The sequence below is a fragment of the Taudactylus pleione genome, unplaced genomic scaffold, assembly GCF_031769625.1.
Source record: "Taudactylus pleione unplaced genomic scaffold, aTauple2 ptg000587l, whole genome shotgun sequence".
Lineage (NCBI taxonomy): Eukaryota > Metazoa > Chordata > Amphibia > Anura > Myobatrachidae > Taudactylus > Taudactylus pleione.
In genome coordinates this window covers 1,717,060-1,736,698 of record NW_028284989.1, presented here as the reverse complement: position 1 = coordinate 1,736,698, position 19,639 = coordinate 1,717,060, and the positions used below count along the sequence as shown (strand labels likewise).

General features: G+C 40.4%; 1 protein-coding gene across 5 annotated transcripts in view; it reads right to left on the bottom strand.

Annotated features, from left to right (window-relative positions):
• Positions 1-14,769: 14,769 nt before the first annotated feature.
• CADM3 (cell adhesion molecule 3) overlaps positions 14,770-19,639 on the bottom strand; it is a 501,868-nt gene continuing 496,998 nt past the window's right edge. For 4 of the 5 annotated variants that reach the window (XM_088453789.1, XM_088453788.1, XM_088453791.1 and 1 more), the window contains 3 exons: positions 18,955-18,975; positions 17,253-17,375; positions 14,770-16,210 (listed from right to left, as the gene is read on the bottom strand). In XM_088453789.1, the coding sequence (XP_088309915.1) occupies positions 16,092-16,210; positions 17,253-17,375; positions 18,955-18,975 (263 nt within the window). In that variant the 3' untranslated portion in view covers positions 14,770-16,091. The remainder of the gene's footprint in view (positions 16,211-17,252; positions 17,376-18,954; positions 18,976-19,639) is intronic. The other variant, XM_088453790.1, reaches the window with a different exon arrangement.

Genomic DNA, 19,639 nt, shown 5'->3' with positions numbered 1-19,639 from the left:
CAGCTAGGCATTGAGTTGATGGTGATGAGTTGGCAGTTGGCCCCCATCTAGGCATTGAGTTGATGGTGATGAGTTGGCAGTTGGCCCCCATCTAGGCATTGAGTGGATGGTGATGGGATGCAAATAGCGCCCATCTAGGCACTGAGATGATTGTGATGAGTTGGCAGTTGGCCCCCATCTAGGCATTGAATTGATGGTGATGAGCTAGCAGTTGTCCCCCATCTAGGTATTGAGTGGATGGTGATGAGCTGGCATTCGGCCCTCATCTAGGCATTGAGTGGATGGTGATGGGATGCAGTCAGCCCCATCTATGCATTGAGTTGATGGTAATGAGATGCAGTTGGCACTCCTTGTAAGCCAGTTTGCTTGAGCAGAACATGTTATAGCATGTAGGACCATTCTCTCTTTGCCATCATGTCTTACCCATTTTTATGCAATAAAAGCTGAACCTTTTCCCTGTCAATAGGTCTCTTTATTTTAGATAAGATTATTATAATTTGTTCTGGTGTATAAATGTGGGCTAAGAGTTTAAAGATGTTTATACTTACGTTAATTTACATTGTATTTATGTTTTGTATTTGATAACATTTTATAAGGTGAACGTAACTTTCACATGTATCAATAACTGTGGAGACACTATTATCTTATTATATTGTGCACAAATAAAGTAATACTACATAAGAAGTGACTCTTGCAGTTATTTATACCCCTTTTATACCAAAGCCCTGGGTCTGACCCGGGATTTGGAATACGTTTCCAACCCGGGATTAGACCCGGGACAGACCCGCACCGTTCACAACAGAGCCAGGTCAGCACTGACCCGGCAATCCAGTGCAGGTGAACAGCGCTTCTTACCCTCCCTCCCCCTCCGTTACCCCCTTACTTTACTCCGAGGCGGTCCGGAGGCAGGGAGGGCGGGTGGGATGCACTGCTTTGTTCTGGTCGGCCCGGCAGTGGACGCTTGGAGATGATGTCATCTCCAAAGCCCCACTGAAGCCGGCCAATTGGGTGGCAGGCGGAGCGACCCGGGTCATCGCGACCTGGGTCCTGCCGTTTGCACAGCAGGGTGACACGGGAATGACCCTTGCCAGCCAGCCGGGTTGGATCCCGGGTCACTGGACCCGGGTTGATCCGTTTACACCGACAAAAATTCCGGGTTGATGCGCGTTCACGTTTATCAACTTGGGATTTTTAAGTCAGTTTAAAAGGGGTATTAGATGACTCTATGCACCGCTTTGAGTCACCAAATGGCCCTAATTGGCGGCTACAGTATGGACCTCAGTGGCCGGCATTTCAGTGATAGCCATAAAACTTTATCCTGACCTGCACAGATGAATTGCTTTTACTAGTATACAGCCTTCGGCTTTCACATACAGGTCCCAATATACCGTAAACAGTACATCACAGTCCCTTTAAAATATATATATTTATATATTCATGTTCTACTCAGTTTTCCATTTTCAAAACACTTGGCAGTCAAACGTTTCATATTTCATGCAACTTGGCACTGGGATTTACCCAGAGATTTTGCCAAGCCACTGTTAAAATAAGGATGTACTGTAAATGGCGTAGGAAATAAGCAGGTTTTAATTAAAAAAAAAAAAAGTGCTAAATTATTTGAAATATATTAATGAATATGTCAGGAACTTTGCTGAGCCATCTAACTTGCAGGCAGGAATGATGAAAAATGTGTGCTAATGACTTTATGTTCCAGACGGTTGTATCAGGACAATTTGTACAACTAAAATTGAAAACTGTAGCAAGAAAAACAACCAGTTTTATCAAATAAATAACTATGAACTGTAAATTCTTCACTTATACAGTAATATTGGAGATGCAAGATATGAATAAGCAATATACAATAATAGTAATAAAATTCAATTTAAATTTTTTTCCTATCTGAGACGCAATAGGACAGTAATGAAAACTGGCACACACATACACACGCACACACACACATACACACGCACACACACATACATACACACGCACACATACACACGCACACACACATACATACACACGCACACACACATACACACGCACACACACACATACACACGCACACACACATACATACACACGCACACACACATACACACGCACACACACACATACATACACACGCACACACACATACACACGCACACACACACACACAAACACGTAACTGCAAAAAAAGTAACCAATTACTGACATTTTCTAAACTATATTAGGAAAATGACAGAATTTGATTGGTTGCTATAGGTTACACATCCCCTTTTTGGCCTCACCCACACTACCTCTATTGCCATTATTGCAGACGGGGTGGGTATGGGATCAGAATACCGACATCATCAGGTAAGTACGCTGATGCTAACCCTTCCCCTAACCCTCCTTCCCCGGTGCCTGAACCTAACCTCCCCCCAGGGCCGGCTCGAGGCATGTTCGACCAGTGCGGTTGAACAGAGGCGCCACCCCATAGAGGGCGCACCCCTCCCAACATCCTGATTTCAGTGGGACAGTCCCACTTTTTGGGCACTGTCCCGCTGTTCCAACCGTGGGCCGAAGTGTCCCACGGCTGGTCGGAAGGTTGGGCACCCCCATCGCTGCAGCTGTGCGGCAGTGCCGGACCCTGGGGTAGCTGAATGGATGCTGCGTGCAGGCGCGCGGCATCCATTCAGTGCAGGGAGAGCCTGACGTTACATGGGAGGCGTGCCAAGCGGGCACGGCCCCAAATAAAGTCACTTAGGGGGCGTGGCCTATAGTAAGGGGGCGAATAATAGGGGGCGTGGCCTATAGTAAGGGGGCGAATAATACCCAGCTACCCCTGGAGCCGGCCCTGCCTCCCCCCTAGTGCCTAACCCTAAACCTAACCCTCCCCCTAACCCCAGATATTTACCTTCGGAATGTCAGCGGTCGGATACTGGAGCCGGGATGCTGACTTCCTCTCATTGCGCACATTCAGTCTTACAGATATTTATAATAAAACCCAGGGCCACCATGAGAAATGTGGGCCCCGATATGAAGGAGCCATAGATATGAGGGAATGCTTTGTACCTCCCTCTCTCAGCGCACCTGTCCACACCAGCCACAGTGAATTCAGAGGGCCCTATCAATCACAATCCACATTTTTATAGCAATAAATAATTTTTTGCCTAGATTCGCAGATTAATTGGGTGTATAAATAAATGTTCAAGGAGCAAATACTCCACAAAGAAGCTGAGTACAATATATAAGGACCCCTGGAAACAAATCACCTATGATACTTATGGTTAGACAGACACTATATGTTCTCCTGGGCGATTGAACTGCGCATCGATCCCCTCATTTGGATCCACCTGAATTCTTCTTTGCTCAGCAACCACAGGTGGGTTACGGCGTAAAGATTGTCCGAGTCTCCATTTCAACAATAAAAGGGCGAGTGCAAATTTAATACACTCACTTTGAAGTTCACCTTGCGATATCTACACTTTGAAGTTAAAGACACAGGGGTCTATGTACTAAGCTTTTGAAAGAGAGAAAGTGGATGGAGATGAACGGGTCTATTTACTAAGCAGTGTTAGGAGACAGAGTGAACAGAGATAAGGTGCCAGCCAATCAGCTCCTAACTGTCATTTTTCAAACACAGCCTGTCAGATGACAGTTAGGAGCGGATTGGCTGGTACCTTATCTCTGTTCACTTTATCTCCTAACACAGCTTAGTAAATAGACCCCAAAGTACCAAACGATCAGCTCCTAACTGCCATGTAACAGGCTGTGTTGAAAAATGACTGTTGGGGAGCGGATACCACTGTGCACAGGCAAACTTTGGCCTACGCGATAAACGGAGAGATGTACAGTAGCAAACCTTTGAGAGAGATAAAATGGAGAACTTGCTCAGAGCAACCAATCAGGTTCTACCTGTCATTTCATAGACACTGCTAGGTAAATGACAGTTAGAAGTTGATTGGTTGCTTTTGGCAGCTTCTCCATTTCATCTCTCTCCAAGACTTGATACATCTCCCCTGGAGGATCATTTCAACTACTGTCATCCTTCCTACAAAGGATATTTAGTAAATATGAGTGCATGTACAGTATATACAGAAACCCAAAACCCTACAACACTAAGGGGTCTATGTACTCAGCTTTGGAGAGATATAAAGTGGATAGAGATGAAGTTCCAACCAATGTTTGAAAAATGACAGCAAGGAGCTGATTGGTTGGTACTTTATCCCCATCCACTTTATTTCTCTCCAAGGCTTAGGGCGGGATGTACTAAGCATCGCATCCGCAATGCGGTACATCCCCCCTGGTTTCAGGTATATACCGCAGTACTGTATGTGCCAAGAATATTGCAAAGGACAGCTCTCCCAAAGGGGAACGTCCCAATAAGACCATAGGCTTCTATTGGGTAACGTCACCTGAAGGTGGCATTACCCATCGGGATGTACATTTGGGGAATGCGGTAAAACCCCTGAAAACGGCATTTCCTGGGGTTTTACCACATTTTTGCCTTTAGTACATGGACCCCTAAATCACTGAGTAGCTCCTTGATAGTACAGTATGCCTGCCAACCGCCCCCATTTTGGAAACCCTAAATGGGCGTGGCCTCATCAAAATGGCCACGTTTTAGGCAGATCTGCATTGTGGTCTGGCCGGGCTGTGGTTTATTTTGGCCCAGTTTACCCCTCAGAATATCTGTCAAATATGACTAATGTCTAACAAGTCCAAGCGGCCAGTAGGTGCTGCACTATAGACACCTTCTGCTTCAACTGCTGCATTTCCACATGAGACATTTTTTTTCTGGTCTCATTTCTACTGACAGACGCTTATTTTTTTTTTTTAGCTCAAAATTAATGAAATGTAAACATGGCTAAGATAAAAGAGAGTGCAGAAAGCGACAGAAATATTGCCCTCAGGCACTTTTTTGTCTTATAATTAAATAAATGAGGTAAAGATCAGAAAGCCATCTCCACACGGCGGGGCGCCTGGCTGACGACATGCAGAGAGGGACTTGTTACTTCACAGATTGAGCGAGGCATTAGCAGAGCAAAACAAGATGGAGAGGTTATTATAACAAGATGATAAATTACTTCCAGGTTTTAATAATAACAACGGGACAGAGTCATGGTATAGGAATAAAAAAACCGTGATGTGCCAATCAGTGAACGGGTTACACTATCTCCAATCCTCCTACTGCATGTACATCTACTTGCAGCATTAAAATGTCTGCCAAACTGCTCAAATAACAACGGCATTTGGCTGCTGTCAGCCATTTGGCACCAACTAATGCACTATCCAGCCGCGTGCGCTGACTTGTGCTGTGTAGGGTCGGTAATCGTAGCCAGATCTATCCCAACTGCTGGGGTTATAAAGCCCCACTGCATATGTTGACAGGGAACGACAAACTGCTGCGCAGAGCGGAACAGACGCAGCGCCGCACTGCTCGCTGGCTTAAATCTGCAAGGTCATTTCAAGGACGAGTTCCATTCATATTACCTCACTATGGAAAACAATAGCATTAAACAAACTATTCGCCATTCGAATACGCACAGAATAGCGCTGCCAAACGTTATAACACGTGCGTTAACTATACGATTTTAGAAAATTATTATTTCTGTGATTCAGTTTTCTAATTGGGCTCGCTAAAATAATGCAATATTTTTGCCTTATCACAATATGATTTTATTTTTTAAACACTTGGCATCTGTGCAATAGTATTTTAGAACGGTTTTTGACGCAGGCAATTCTGTAATTCCAGCTTTCCAGATGTTTATGAGATGCGAGGGACCAACTTTATTAGTCAAATGTTGTTAAAACCCACCGGCCAATTTCAGCCCGTAGCAGGAATTGGAACAGCTAAAAATCCTAAGTGTTTTATTTATTTTTTTCCAAATACGGCACAGATATTTAATTACTGCACATAAAACAAAACTGTTCGGCAATATGGCATATGTAAATGAAAAAAAAATTTTTTAAATTATATTTTGCAAGCTACAAATTCTGAAAATAACAGCATTTTGCTTTTTTGGGGTAAAAACCAGTGCCTTGGTTTAAATGGTATTGAGAATATTTAAAAAAAAAAAAAAAAAAAAAAGTTAGGCAGCCATTTTGTGAGTGGAAACAATTTTCATGAGAGTTCAGTCAATCAATTGACATTAATGACGCATGAGGAACAAAATGGACTCAGCCATTTTATGGGCTGAGCCAATATTCACAAGAGTGAATAAATTTAATAGGAATCAGGGACATTGCTGGGCATAAAGTACTATGTCTACTGCAATGTTACATTAAAAAAAATATTACCTAAAATTCTATCAATATTGTTTCAGGCAACAAATGGCTGCTTCTGCGGTTTTTTTAGATGTCATGTTTCCTAGACAATTGTTAGGCTGCATTTTCATGAGCATAATGAAACAATGCTGTGTAATATAGCATTTCCTCTGTTAATTTAAGTCTGTACACACTAGATGACTTGCAAACGATTTCCCATGAACTCCCAGAGAAACAATCTAGTGCATACGCACTGTACATTCTAACAAACGACCAAACAATCTTGCATCATTTGGTGGTTAGATCGTTAACTATATAATGTAACCATATCGCCTGGCCGTTCGATAGAGCATACACACTGCACGATCTGAGGGGAATCGATAACAAGATTGACAGATCTTACTGCATGTAGAGAAGATCTGAAGATGAAACGGACACCGGCGCAGGAGCGCACATAGTGCGTATACACTGGACAATTGAACGATTTGACGTCCAGATGCGTCGGAATCGGCCAAATCGTTCAAAATATCGTCTGGTGTGTAGGGGCCTTTAGTTTTATAAGAGAAACCTCTGTCGAGGGACCGTAGCTAAAGCATTTAATTTGTACAGAGCATTCTTGCCTAGTCTCCCGGGAATGACTCCCAAATTTCAGGGAGTTCTACTGCACTCCCGTAAAACAGTAAACATCTCGAGGAAATGTTTGGACCAGGAACTTAATTAGCAGTGAGGTGGGGCCACGATGATGCACTAAAGTCTCGCACTCTCCGCCTGTGTATAAAAACACATTTCCACACCTACAGTATAGTACACAAATGACCGAGGGAGAGATGTACAAAGCTGTGGGGAGAGATAAAGTACCAACCAATCAGCTCCTAACTGTCATTTTACTGTCATTTCTCTCCCAGGCTTAGCTGGAATCGTTTTGCTTCACATCCACATCTGTAGTAATTAAATAGATGTTTCAGTACAAGACTTTTTCAATTCTAATGAATACTGCATAACATATATATATATATGTTACTGCATAATAAAATACTGTATATAGGTAATATTAATACTGTATGACTTACCTGTGCAGGAAGAATGCTGGCATTCTATCCATACAAGAGTAGCACTGCCAGTGCATGAGATAATAGTCTCCATTGCAGATTACTATTGTATGCAGTCTCATGTATGTGAGAGAACTATTTAGCCTTGCAGCATACTCCTGAGCACACAAAGGTTTCGGAGACCCATTTTCCATCCCTGTACAGTTACACATACTTTATATTTCTACACTATGCTATACAGTCAGTGATAGTTACATTGTGTTCTTTTGCCAACAAACAAACTACAAAATGATTTTGCTTTTTTTTTTTTTTTACCTGTAATTAGATGCAAACTCAGCTGCTTAATGAATATTTAACAACTCTTAACAATATTATTAACATTTATCTATATAGCGACAGAAGAGTAATAAAACAAGACTGGCTATTAACATACAGACAAAGCGGTAAGAGGGCGCTGTGTGCAAGCTTACAATCTACTGTATAAAGGGCAGATGCACTAAGCCTTGGACAGAGAATAAGGAGAGAGTGATAAACTACCAACCAATCAGCTTCTGTCTTTTTTCAAACACAGCCTGCAAGATGGCAGTTAGGAGCCGATTGGCACAATGAAGATTGAGTGTATGCATAAAGGTTTAATAAAATAAGTTATAATAACTTTGATTACCATTATAATAAGATCACTTTGGTTTATTGTTTTTTTTTTTATTTGCCCTCTTGTAACTTTTACTGACTGCATCACTTTAATTTTCTGTCCTTTTGCGCTCATTTAAGAACCAGCCATAATCCCTTTTAGTCACCTTTAGCAAGCAGTGGTAAGCAACAGATGTTGCTCATGCGCATTAACCAATCCTGGAAACACAGCAAAGGGGGCACATGACCCAGGTGGTGCCGGGGGGAGGGTGCCGGGAGGCTAAGTTGCTGCTCTTGTGAGTTTGGAGCCGCATCCCGGCCTTGAGAGGCACAGAGACACCGTCAGTCTAATGTGGTGCCGGTCGCAAGCCAATCAGTGCTCTCAAACCAGCAGCCAATCAGCAGAGGCTGCCGGTCCATGAGCTCCAATTGGTTCGTGAGGAGCGCCAAATTACAATGATGGCAGTACTGGCAGTTCCCCAGCGTGTGGCAGCCTCGTACCACGCCTCCCCGAGCTCACCCACCGCACGGCCCTGGCAGGTAAGAGAAGGGAGATGGGGCCTTACTGTGGCTTAATGTAAAAGGAAACCTTACTGTGGCATAATGTAAAGGGGCCTTACTGTGGCATAATGTATATGGGGCAGTACTGTGGCATAATGTAATGGGGGCCTTACTGTGGCTTAATGTAAAAGGAAACCTTACTGTGGCATAATGTAAAGGGGCCTTACTGTGGCATAATGTATATGGGGCAGTACTGTGGCATAATGTATATGGGGCAGTACTGTGGCATAATGTAATGGGGGCCTTACTGTGGCATAATGTAAAAGGGGCCTTACTGTGGCATAATGTATATGGGGAAGTACTGTGGCATAATGTATATGGGGCAGTACTGTGGCATAATGTATATGGGGCATTACTGTGGCATAATGTACATGGTGCATTACTGTGGCATAATGTACAGTATATGGGGCCTTACTGTGGCATAATGTAAAAGGGGCCTTACTATGGTATAATGTGTAAGGGGCATTATTGTGGCAGAATGTGTAAGGGGCATTACTGTGGCATAATGTATATGGGGCATTACTGTGGCATAAATGTATAAGAGGCATTACTGTGGCATAATGTATAAGGGGCATTACTGTGGCTTAATGAATAAGGGGCATTACTGTGGCATAATGTGTTATAAGGGACATTACTGTGTGGCATAATGTGTTATAAGGGGCATTACTGTGGCATAATGTGTTTTATAAGGGTCATTAATGTGTGGCATAATGTGTTATAAGGGGCATTTCTGTGTCACTAAGCCACACATCCTTTCGGTCCTCTATGTTGTATTTTTTTGTGGGGGGTAAAATTATGGCCTTGCCCCGGGTTCCAAAAATCCTAGTTTCGGCCCTGCTATTGGGCAACACCATCTGAATATGGCGTTGCCCACCGGCTACAAGCTATGGAAAGCTTAGCTTTCCGAAGTTTGGTGCAAATGAGAAATGAGGCCCAACTCCCCCTCGCATTTTCAGGGGCTTGATCGCATAATAGATCATAGTGCATCCCGCCCAGTGTGTTTTACTTAGGCCTTCAAATCATGGAAGCAGGTATATTTACCCCCATTGCCCCTGCATAGAGCAAAGCTGATTGTTATGTTGTTTGCAAAGACAAAATTATTAATAATAATAATACATATGAGTTCCCCTGGATATAAAGACAGAAGTAAAAAATACAAAAGGAAACCAGAATTATGAAGCGATTTGTAAAAGCTGTAGGAGGGCACTTAAAAGCCAGTACATTAACGTTATCTGAAGACAGACCAAAAAGCCCTTTAGTAAGATGGCACTATAATTAGCACTATAACCCATAGCAGCTATAGAGACGTAAGCGGTCATTAGTCCGATCTCTTCATATAATTGGTTGCTATGAGTTACCACTATCTTTGTGCTTTACATCCAGGTAATAACTAGGGCTATTTTACTGTAGAGCTTCTGCTAAACCCTGATGTTTCTCTGTGTTGTTTCAATCATGTTTTATTGCAATATTATATTTTTTAAGGAACATAATTATTCTTATAACTATCTAGAAGGTGCTGCTGTTACTGTAACCAGAGGGAATGTTTCCCATAGTTGCTTTTGAAGAGGTGATTAAAGTGACCAGTCATACTAATTGTATATATATATATATATATATATATGTTACAAATATATATTTGTTTTCTTTTTACTATTGCTAATCAATGTATTTTGTCTGTCGATCTTATATTTCTTAAATGACTATGCTCATTGTCTAACGTGTTGCTCTATCCCATCCATTAATTGTGCATTGGGGATCGAGAATCCTCCTAGGGGCCTTTTAGTACACATGCTGCAGCTGTATTACATTTGCTGCTCAGAGAATGGAACAGGAAAAGAAGTCGCATTATCGCCCGTGTGTAAAAATTTCAAAGGCTGAAATGTAACAATTTTTATCAATTATTTCAGAGCAGCATAAAGAAATGCACCTCAAATGCAGACGTTATGTACAATTTCCACCATTATCCTAAGATCAAAGATTACCCTGGCCTCTCTTGTATGTATTGAGACAATCTAGATATTCATTTGTATCCTTTCACAAAAATAACATCTGTCCTACCTGTGTTTATTTGTAGAAATATACTACATTTTGTTGCAGGAATGATCAAAATAATAACGAAATAACTTTGAATTAAAACAAAAATTGGCGAAAAGTTCTGTGTTTGATTTATGCAGGGAATATAAGGTAAATTGCTCTAGCTTGATCCACAGAATATCATCAGTGTTGACACAGATTCTAATTCAGAACTTATGGCCCCTCTGTCATGTTACTGGATCTAAGAACTGACTAAGGCAACAGGTGGTGTTCCAAGTCTTGTGGAACTACAAGTTCCAGCTTGGCCTGCCAGTCCCTTCAGAATATCAGGAAAGTCTTAAGCCATCTAGCGCTAGAGGCTGCAATATCAGAAGAAATGTATTCCTATTGCTATAATATATACGATAGGATAAAGTAAACCTACCAACTACTGACTGTAGAAGCAGCCATTTTGTATGCTAAGACAAACTGAAATGGTGTTTCTATTACCAGACAAACACAAACATTTGAGAACTGCTGATCACCACTGAAGAAAACCATTACAATTTTTATCCGTGACTCGACTGTTGACCTCTGTGATGTAACTAGCTACTACTAAACTGATTGGATGTAATGTTTGTAGATTGGTTCTGTGCACAAAATGGCTGCCTCACCTGTGTTTTACACTCCTATGTTTATATATCCTTTATAAACGTTTCCAAACTTTTTAGCAAAATTACTTAAAATGAACACCTACAAATTAATAATTTTTTGACATACACAAGTAAAGGAGTTTATGCCGTAAAATTAGCACAATTCCATTTTCTATGATTTAACAGCCAACGGTTTCACAGAAAGGATGCACATGATTGATTACACTGTATATCCGGAGAGAAGGAAAATCATATTTTTTGGGACATGAGATATATTTGCCTGAGGTTTTGAGTTATAGCCCAGTCTACACACCAAGGAATGAGCCATCACCTAGAAGCCTTAGATACAATATATTTTCAAAGGCCGAGTACATACCCATTAAGAAATATACAAACATATAGAATTACATTCAGAACAGTCATTAGAACATTCTCACAAACAATTAATCTGCTCAGGAAGCCCCATCAGCCATTAAAACCGGCCTTTGATGCTTTCCTAGCCCAGTTTATGTATGTACAAATATATAACAGCAATTCAAATTGACTGGGAAGCACCTGGAATACAACTTTGATGAGGAGTGGGTAGATTAAGAGGATCAAGTACCTCCCACCACCCAAATCAACCACATATTAAATAAACCAGTACCAGAAGAGACTATGCTAAACTATGTGAACAGTAGAAGGTACAATGTACATACTCAATAAACAGGAGATATATATATATATATATATATATATATATATGTATTGAAATAAACCGAAACAGCCCACACATTTTGTACAAAGAGAACATGACAGAGCTTTTTAATAAAATTTTCCAAAACATACAATTGGGCTTATTTACCAACATAGTACAAAGAGTAATGCAATGGCGACCAGATATCAGCTTTTAGCAATATACAGTCAGGTGCATAAATATTGGGACATTGACAGAATTTTCATATTTTGGCCTCTATTCACCACCACAGTGGCTTTGAAATGAAACAAACAAGATGTGCTTTAACTGCAGACTTTCAGATTTAATTTGAGAGTAATTACATCCAAATCAGGTGAACGGTGTAGGAATTACAACGGTTTCTATATGTGCCTCCCACTTTTTAAGGGGCCAAAAGTAATGGGACAAACTAAACTATCCTAAATGTAACTTTCACTTTTTAATACTTTGTTGCAAATCCTTTGCAGGCAATTACAGCCTGAAGTCTGGAACGCATAGACATCACCAGACGCTGGGTTTCATCCCTAGTGATACTCTACCAGGCCTCTACTGCAAATGTCTTCAGTTCCTGCTTGTTCTTGGGGCATTTTCCCTTCAGTTTTGTCTTCATCAAGTGAAATGCATGCTCAATCGGATTCAGGTCAGGGGATTGACTTGGCCATTGCATAACATTCCACTTTTTAGCCTTAAAAAACTCTTTGGTTGCTTTTGCAGTACGCTTTGGGTCATTGTCCATCTGCACTGTGAAGCGCCGTCCAATGAGTTCTGAAGCATTTGACTGAATATGAGCATATAATATTGCCCGAAACACTTCAGAATTCATTCTGCTGCTTTTGTCAGCAGTCACATCATCAATAAATACAAGCGAACCAGTTCCATTGGCAGCCATACATGCCCATGCCATGACAGTACCACCACCATGCTTCACTGATGAGGTGGTATGTTTTGGATCATGAGCAGTTCCTTTCCTTCTCCATACTCTTCTCTTCCCATCACTCTGGTACAAGTTGATCTTTGTCTCATCTGTCCATAGGATGTTGTTCCAGAACTGTAATGGCTTTTTTAGATGTTGCTTGGCAAACTCTAATCTGGTCTTCCTGTTTTTGTGGCTCACCAATGGTTTACATCTTGTGGTGAACCCTCTATATTCACTCTTGTGAAGTCTTCTCTTGATTGTTGACTTTGACACATATACACCTACCTCCTGGAGAGTGTTCTTGATTTGGCCAACAGTTGTGAAGGGGTTTTTCTTCACCAGGGAAATAATTCTTCTGTCATCCACCACAGTTGTTTTCCGTGGTCTTCCGGGTCTTTTGGTGTTGCTGAGCTCTCTTCTTTCTTTTTAAGAATGTTCCAAACAGTTGATTTGGCCACACCTAATGTTTTTGCTATCTCTGTGATGGGTTTGTTTTGAATTTTCAGCCTAATGATGGCTTGCTTCACTGATGGTGACAGCTCTTTGGATCTCTTATTGAGAGTCGACAACAACTGATTCCAAATGCAAATGTCACACCTAGAATCAACTCCAGACCTTTTACCTGCTTAATTGATAATGAAATAGTGAGGGAATAGCCCACACCTGTCCATGAAATAGCTTTTGAGTTGATAGTCCCATTACTTTTTGCCCCTTAAAAAGTGTGAGGCACATATAGAAACCGTTGTAATTCCTACACCGTTCACCTGATTTGGATGTAATTACCCTCAAATTAAATCTGAAAGTCTGCAGTTAAAGCACATCTTGTTTGTTTCATTTCAAAGCCATTGTGGTGGTGAATAGAGGCCAAAATATGAAAATTCTGTCAATGTCCCAATATTTATGCACCTGACTGTAGCATAGTCAGGCTGATTGGTTGCTATGGGTATAACCCGTCATTGCTCTATGCCGTATGCTGTTAAATACGCCCTAATGTGATGTAACCTGTCCGCTATTAGAATTTAACAGTGCAGTTTACACTACTGATAGGAAGTGTGTAATTGGTTTCTGGACACCTGTGCTGTTTGCACCATGTTACCAAGGAATGCTTTTAAATTAGCTTGATCATGGAATTTAAAGCAAAGCCACAGAAATGTAAGATGGAATCACCTTGCCAGATGATGCACATAATTACCAATGAGGATGTTTCTCTGCTGCTACTGACTGCAATTGTCACAATAAAACCATATACCCCCTCAACTTGTTTCTGTTTTACCAATTTTCAACATTATTGGTTTTGAACAAAAAAAAAAAATATATATATTACAAAATATATATATATATACATATATATATATATATATATATATATATATATATATATATATCATACACAGAGTATGTATACAAATATATGGTACATATATATATATATATACATAAATATATATATATATATATAAAAGATAAAATATATGATTATGTGTTGTAGACATTTTAAAATGGATACTGTTGACATTATCCATGCAAACTTTTTCAGGCAACTTTGATGGTGGGGTGTCCCGATTTGGGAACTGCCTCTTTTGGGGTTCAAGACAATGGTACAAAGACACTTGTGATCCCATCTGGCTGGGCACCACTGAATTGATGTACTGTAAAGTGGATTTCCTGCATACTACCCACACGGGTAATAGGGCTGGAGGTAGGGTGACAATGGCCCTAGAAATTACTTCACAATGTTCACTATGTTCATTAGTGGTAATTATCAAGAGGTGACTGAATGAAGTTGACATAAACTGGATCTAATAACATGGTGCAAATAGCAGACATGAATGATCAATTTGCTTACATTAGCCCAACAAGCACTAGTAAAGTTCTATATGCAAACAAGCCCTTTTCGGGGGTAATTTCAACATTATCCAGCTGCAAACATAGTCAAAATGTGTAGGATTAATGCATCAAGAAGTAAAGGTTACAAAATGATGGACAATGCAACAAAGACACAGCAGAAAATATTTTTATGCCAAGCCTGGTACATACATAGTATGACATAATACAGAGATTTATTGGTTAATATCAGAACTCTGCCAGATGAGTGATGCTGTCAGTTCTGAGAGAATGAAATCCACAGTTGCAAAACGATAAATTACCTGATGATGCATTCATGTGGTAAATGTGATAGGAGGTATGGTACATTATAAGAGATTATATACCAGTTATCTATTGGAGATATATGTGTTGCAACCAAACTTCTCACTGCTAGCTGGTAACCAATCAAATGAATCCATTCTTCAGCCTCATGAGCCACTGTGTAGAATGGATTGTTTTGATTGGTCCGTCACTTGCCATACCTTACCATTCTGTAATTTTGCCTGGGGGAAATGATATAGGGCAAAAACAATGTAAAACATTATGACACTAAACAAATAACACTGTGCCTTGTTCTTTTATTCTGTGCAAAAACCGAGACCCTGATTAGCCTAAGCAAACTCGGTTAGGGACACTGCCCTGCCTTAAGCCAAGAGCGGATTTAGCTGAGAGATCCACTCTTGCTCATCTACATCACTTCCCCAGAATCCACTTGGTTACTGAACATGTTACTCTTCAAGTGCCAAGAGCATCGTTTAAGCTTTTCCCGTCAAGAGCTAAAAAAAATGACAAAGAAAAAATACCTCTGGCTACCAAAGGGTTAAACATAGAAACCGTACACTTCATCGGACCAAGTTCCAGGAGCAGCCATGCTAGTCTTTAAATGGAAGCTTTAAATTGTGGCACCTTATAAATCACTCCCTATGTATTCCTGACGGATAAAATTCCTTTCTAGAAAATATCTATCCTACAAGTTTAATTTACCCAGAAAAAAAAAAAACAACAAAAAAACACTAAATATATTTAAATATATTTTCTCCCTCCCCACCCCAACATTCCAAAGTAAAAAATAAAAACATAAAACTTTGTACACATTGGAAATTAAAATAAACAAAATATTATCTTAACTCACGATTATTAATATTATTTGTTTGTTAGAATAGTGCGTTCACTGAAGATATGTAGATTTAAGCAAGCAATTTTTTTTTTTCATCTTTTTAAGAGTTTTTAGTAATAACTTTTATACAAGTTTGTTTAAGAAGCAAGATCTCTCCATCCACTGTCCCTTCCTCTCCCGTCCCCATCTCCATTTTTTTGGCCCTGTTAGAGAGAGAGTCATCCGTGCCAAATTTTCCAAATGTTGGTTTTGCTTTGTTCTGTCGATGCTGCCGTATGTTGTTAAACATGTGTTGATCTTGTTGCCGTGGTCACATTTTTAAGGAAAGGAGTTGAGCTTATATGAAATATTCCTTTTTGTCATCAGACCCACCTTGTCCTCCCTCTGCGTTGATAATAGCGGTGTCAGCGTCGGGGGCGTCATCTGAGCCCTTGGCTTCGTGTGTGAGATAGGTGCCTGAAAATGGACAGATAGACAATACTGCAACATCACCATTATCATCCTCATCTCTTCATAATGAACTAAAGGAGATACAGAAGTATCTTAATGACAAGCTGCCTTCGAAATCAAGTCAAGAGATGACATGGATTAAACACTACCTAATCCAGAGGTTCCCAAATGAGGTCCTCAAGCCTCCCCAACAGTTCAGGTTTTAGAGATATCCATGGTTGACCACAGGTGGTTAAATCAAATTGACTGAGGTCACCTGTGCTAACCAAGGACAAACCTGAACTGTTGGGGAGTCTTGAGGATCGGATTTGGGAACCTCTGACCTAATCTATTATTTGAAGTGTTCCTGTGACTAATCTACATAACCATCTTAAACAGTGCAACCACTCCGTTGACCAATATCATTTTGGCTACAGTCTAGGCTGTGGGGGTGCAGTTGAAAATCTTTTTGCTCCTAACAGTTACCAATGTTGTATTCCTGCAAACATGTCCATCTTTTATGGTCAATGCCCACTGCCAATCTGAGGTGGTATTATGTGCCACTTTACAAGGTAAACATGCATAGCTCCGGACGGCTGGAACAATGTTTTGTAAAGCATTGGAACCAAAATAGTTTTATAAGGTTACATGTAGTATTTTAGGTAAGGAATGGGAGACAAAGAGATGTCTTCTGTATTTATAATTGACGGGCATTTTTATCAATATATAAAGTTACAGTAGGGTTGTTTTTATATCACCACTCACAGCAACAGAAATTCACCTATCACCATGATTCATCAATAAAATGTCCCCGAGACAGGCACCTCGGTGATACTGGACCAAAGAGGTAAGGCTCAGCTTACTGCTCTGCCAAGCCAGGCTCGGGGGATATGTATAGGGATGACATGTCTAGCGAATCTTAAGGGAAGTCCTTTGATAGATAGGGGTAAGCCCCATCTCTGATGAAGACACTGGAGATAGGTTTATTTTGACACTGGATAAATAGAGCCCCTAAAAGTGGTGCCATTCTGTGAACAGTGAGATGTGACAGGTCTTGGGTAGACCTTACCTTTGTGTCTGATCAAGTAGCGTCCCAAGACAATAAGCAGGCAGAACAGGAGGAAGGCGATGACGGCTACGACTATTCCAATTACGATGTGGTCAATGCTTGATTGAGGTACGGGACTGGGATCTGGTAGAAAACCGGGGAAAAAAAGAGGAGGTTTGGGAGGAAGAGTAAAACAAAAGTGAGTGAAGACAAAGAATACAACTATAGGTTTTATAGACCACACAAACACTAATAAGTAAAAACCATCTATTAAAAAGCATTGCACAATGAGTAAGAGGAGTTTCAGCGCTCGGAGGGGTAGGTCTTACATGCAGCTCTGAGGAACACAAGGAAATTCATGCAGTGTGAATGTCTAACCACTGTGGCTCCCATATCTCAGTACTATAATAATATAAGGTATTTCTTCCCAAATATATAGGAACAAAGTTCTGATATCATGTGACCAAAATCCTGTGCATTTCATTTGTTACCAACACACACAGAAGGCAGCCATTCTGTAAAATACTGATCATGTTTGGTCCTAGATGGAATAGTGGATTTTAAAGTACATCTGTAGCATACAGACAGTGGAAGCAACCATATTTATGGGAATGCCATGTATCAATCCAACAGGAACCAGTGGCATCAATGATGCCATTTTTTCCATCACCAACTGATAGGCTACATTTTCACTAATATTGGTTCAGGACACAAAATGGCCGCCTAAATCTTTTTGAAAGAGTATGAACTGTAAGCTAAAAAAAAATAAAAAAATGTGTTGGACTGAGCCATCAAGGACCCCAGCACATCCTTTGACTAGCGCTTTTGAGGTATTTGTATGATTATTCTATTTTATATATATATATATCTATATATCTATATATATCATGTCCTGTAAATGTATCTAACAGTTACATTAATCTAATATAATAAGAATTTTGTAGTTTTCAAAAATAAATATGTAAAAATAGACTTAAGGCCCGTACATACTGGTCGATATCCATAACTGTATTGTTGAACGATATATCGTTCATATGGGCCAGTGTGTATGCACTCATCGATGGATGATGCGCGCTCCCTCGGGTCGTTAACGATATTAGCAGTCAGCTGTACATGCAGCTCAATCTGGGGATATCGTTAGCGCTGCCATGCTGTCAGCCCTCTGCCGACGATCGTCGTTGCCGGTATCGTCAAGTGTGGATGCACTTAACAATGCCGATACTCCCCCCGGGCCCGCCGCTGATTACATCGCCCTGTACACACATCGTCCAGTGTGTGCGGGCCTTTAGAAAACAATACCCACCCCTTAGCTGAGGCAGCCATTTTGAGGTCTTGATAACAATGCAGCTAATCACTTGCTTAGGAACCACTATATTAGTCATGAAGTGCCTCAGTCATGTTACTACGTCACTTTCGATATTCTCATAAAATAGCGGTCTTTAATGTGTATAGACTAGATACAGTAGGTATTTCTTAAACAATTTCATGCATCTATTTGTTGCAAGGTTGTCTTATATTTAAGTTGTCAGTAACGGGGTTTAACCAACGTCATCCAGTATTCTCCTTTGGTCATACTACAGACCCTTGCCTAAGTTTTTATCTGGACGGTTAATCATGTAAAACAATTAAAGCTCAAAATAGTGAGAAACCCCCGTTACAAAAGAGAGCTTTAAAATCCATATTGTACATGCACAGCTAAAGGTGAACATAGGGCGACTAATACCTTGGTAAAATATCTGGGAGTCTGTAGATGGGTAAGGAGGTCAATGTGGTTGACGTCACACAGCAGGCAGGATTATGAAAGTGGCAAAATGGAGGAAGCATGGGGAGGGAAGAATGAGACATGGTAAAAAGACAAGCCGTGGATTTAGCAGCAGACTAAACACTAGTAGCAGCTATTAGTGATGCAAAAGGTGTGGTACAGTACAACACAACGACAAGTGACACTGAAAAAGCCTCAAACGTTATATATCAATGCAAGCTCTGTAAAAAATAATTATAAAACAATAACCATATAACATAATAATCATACATATTAAGTATTCCACAGAATATAGGAGTATATTTATTAATATATTCAATACATATTCTAATATGATAATATTAATTACAATATAAAACATTTTTTAACATCAAAAACATTCAAGTCATGCACATTTGTGTATGAAAGGAAAACAAAACCACATTTCGACTTTAAATCACTCAATTGTCATACAAATTGGGCCCTTTGAACCAGCTTAATGGCCGACCCCATGTTCTCCTCAAAGTAGAGGTTTCCATGGCGATGACAGTGGCAAGGCCATTTTCTAGGTCTTTGTTGTAGACCTTGACAAAAGCTTCAAAGCCTGCGCAAAGTAGATATAAAACACAGCTCATTTCAGTTTATAGTTTCATTTATTTGCGGCGGA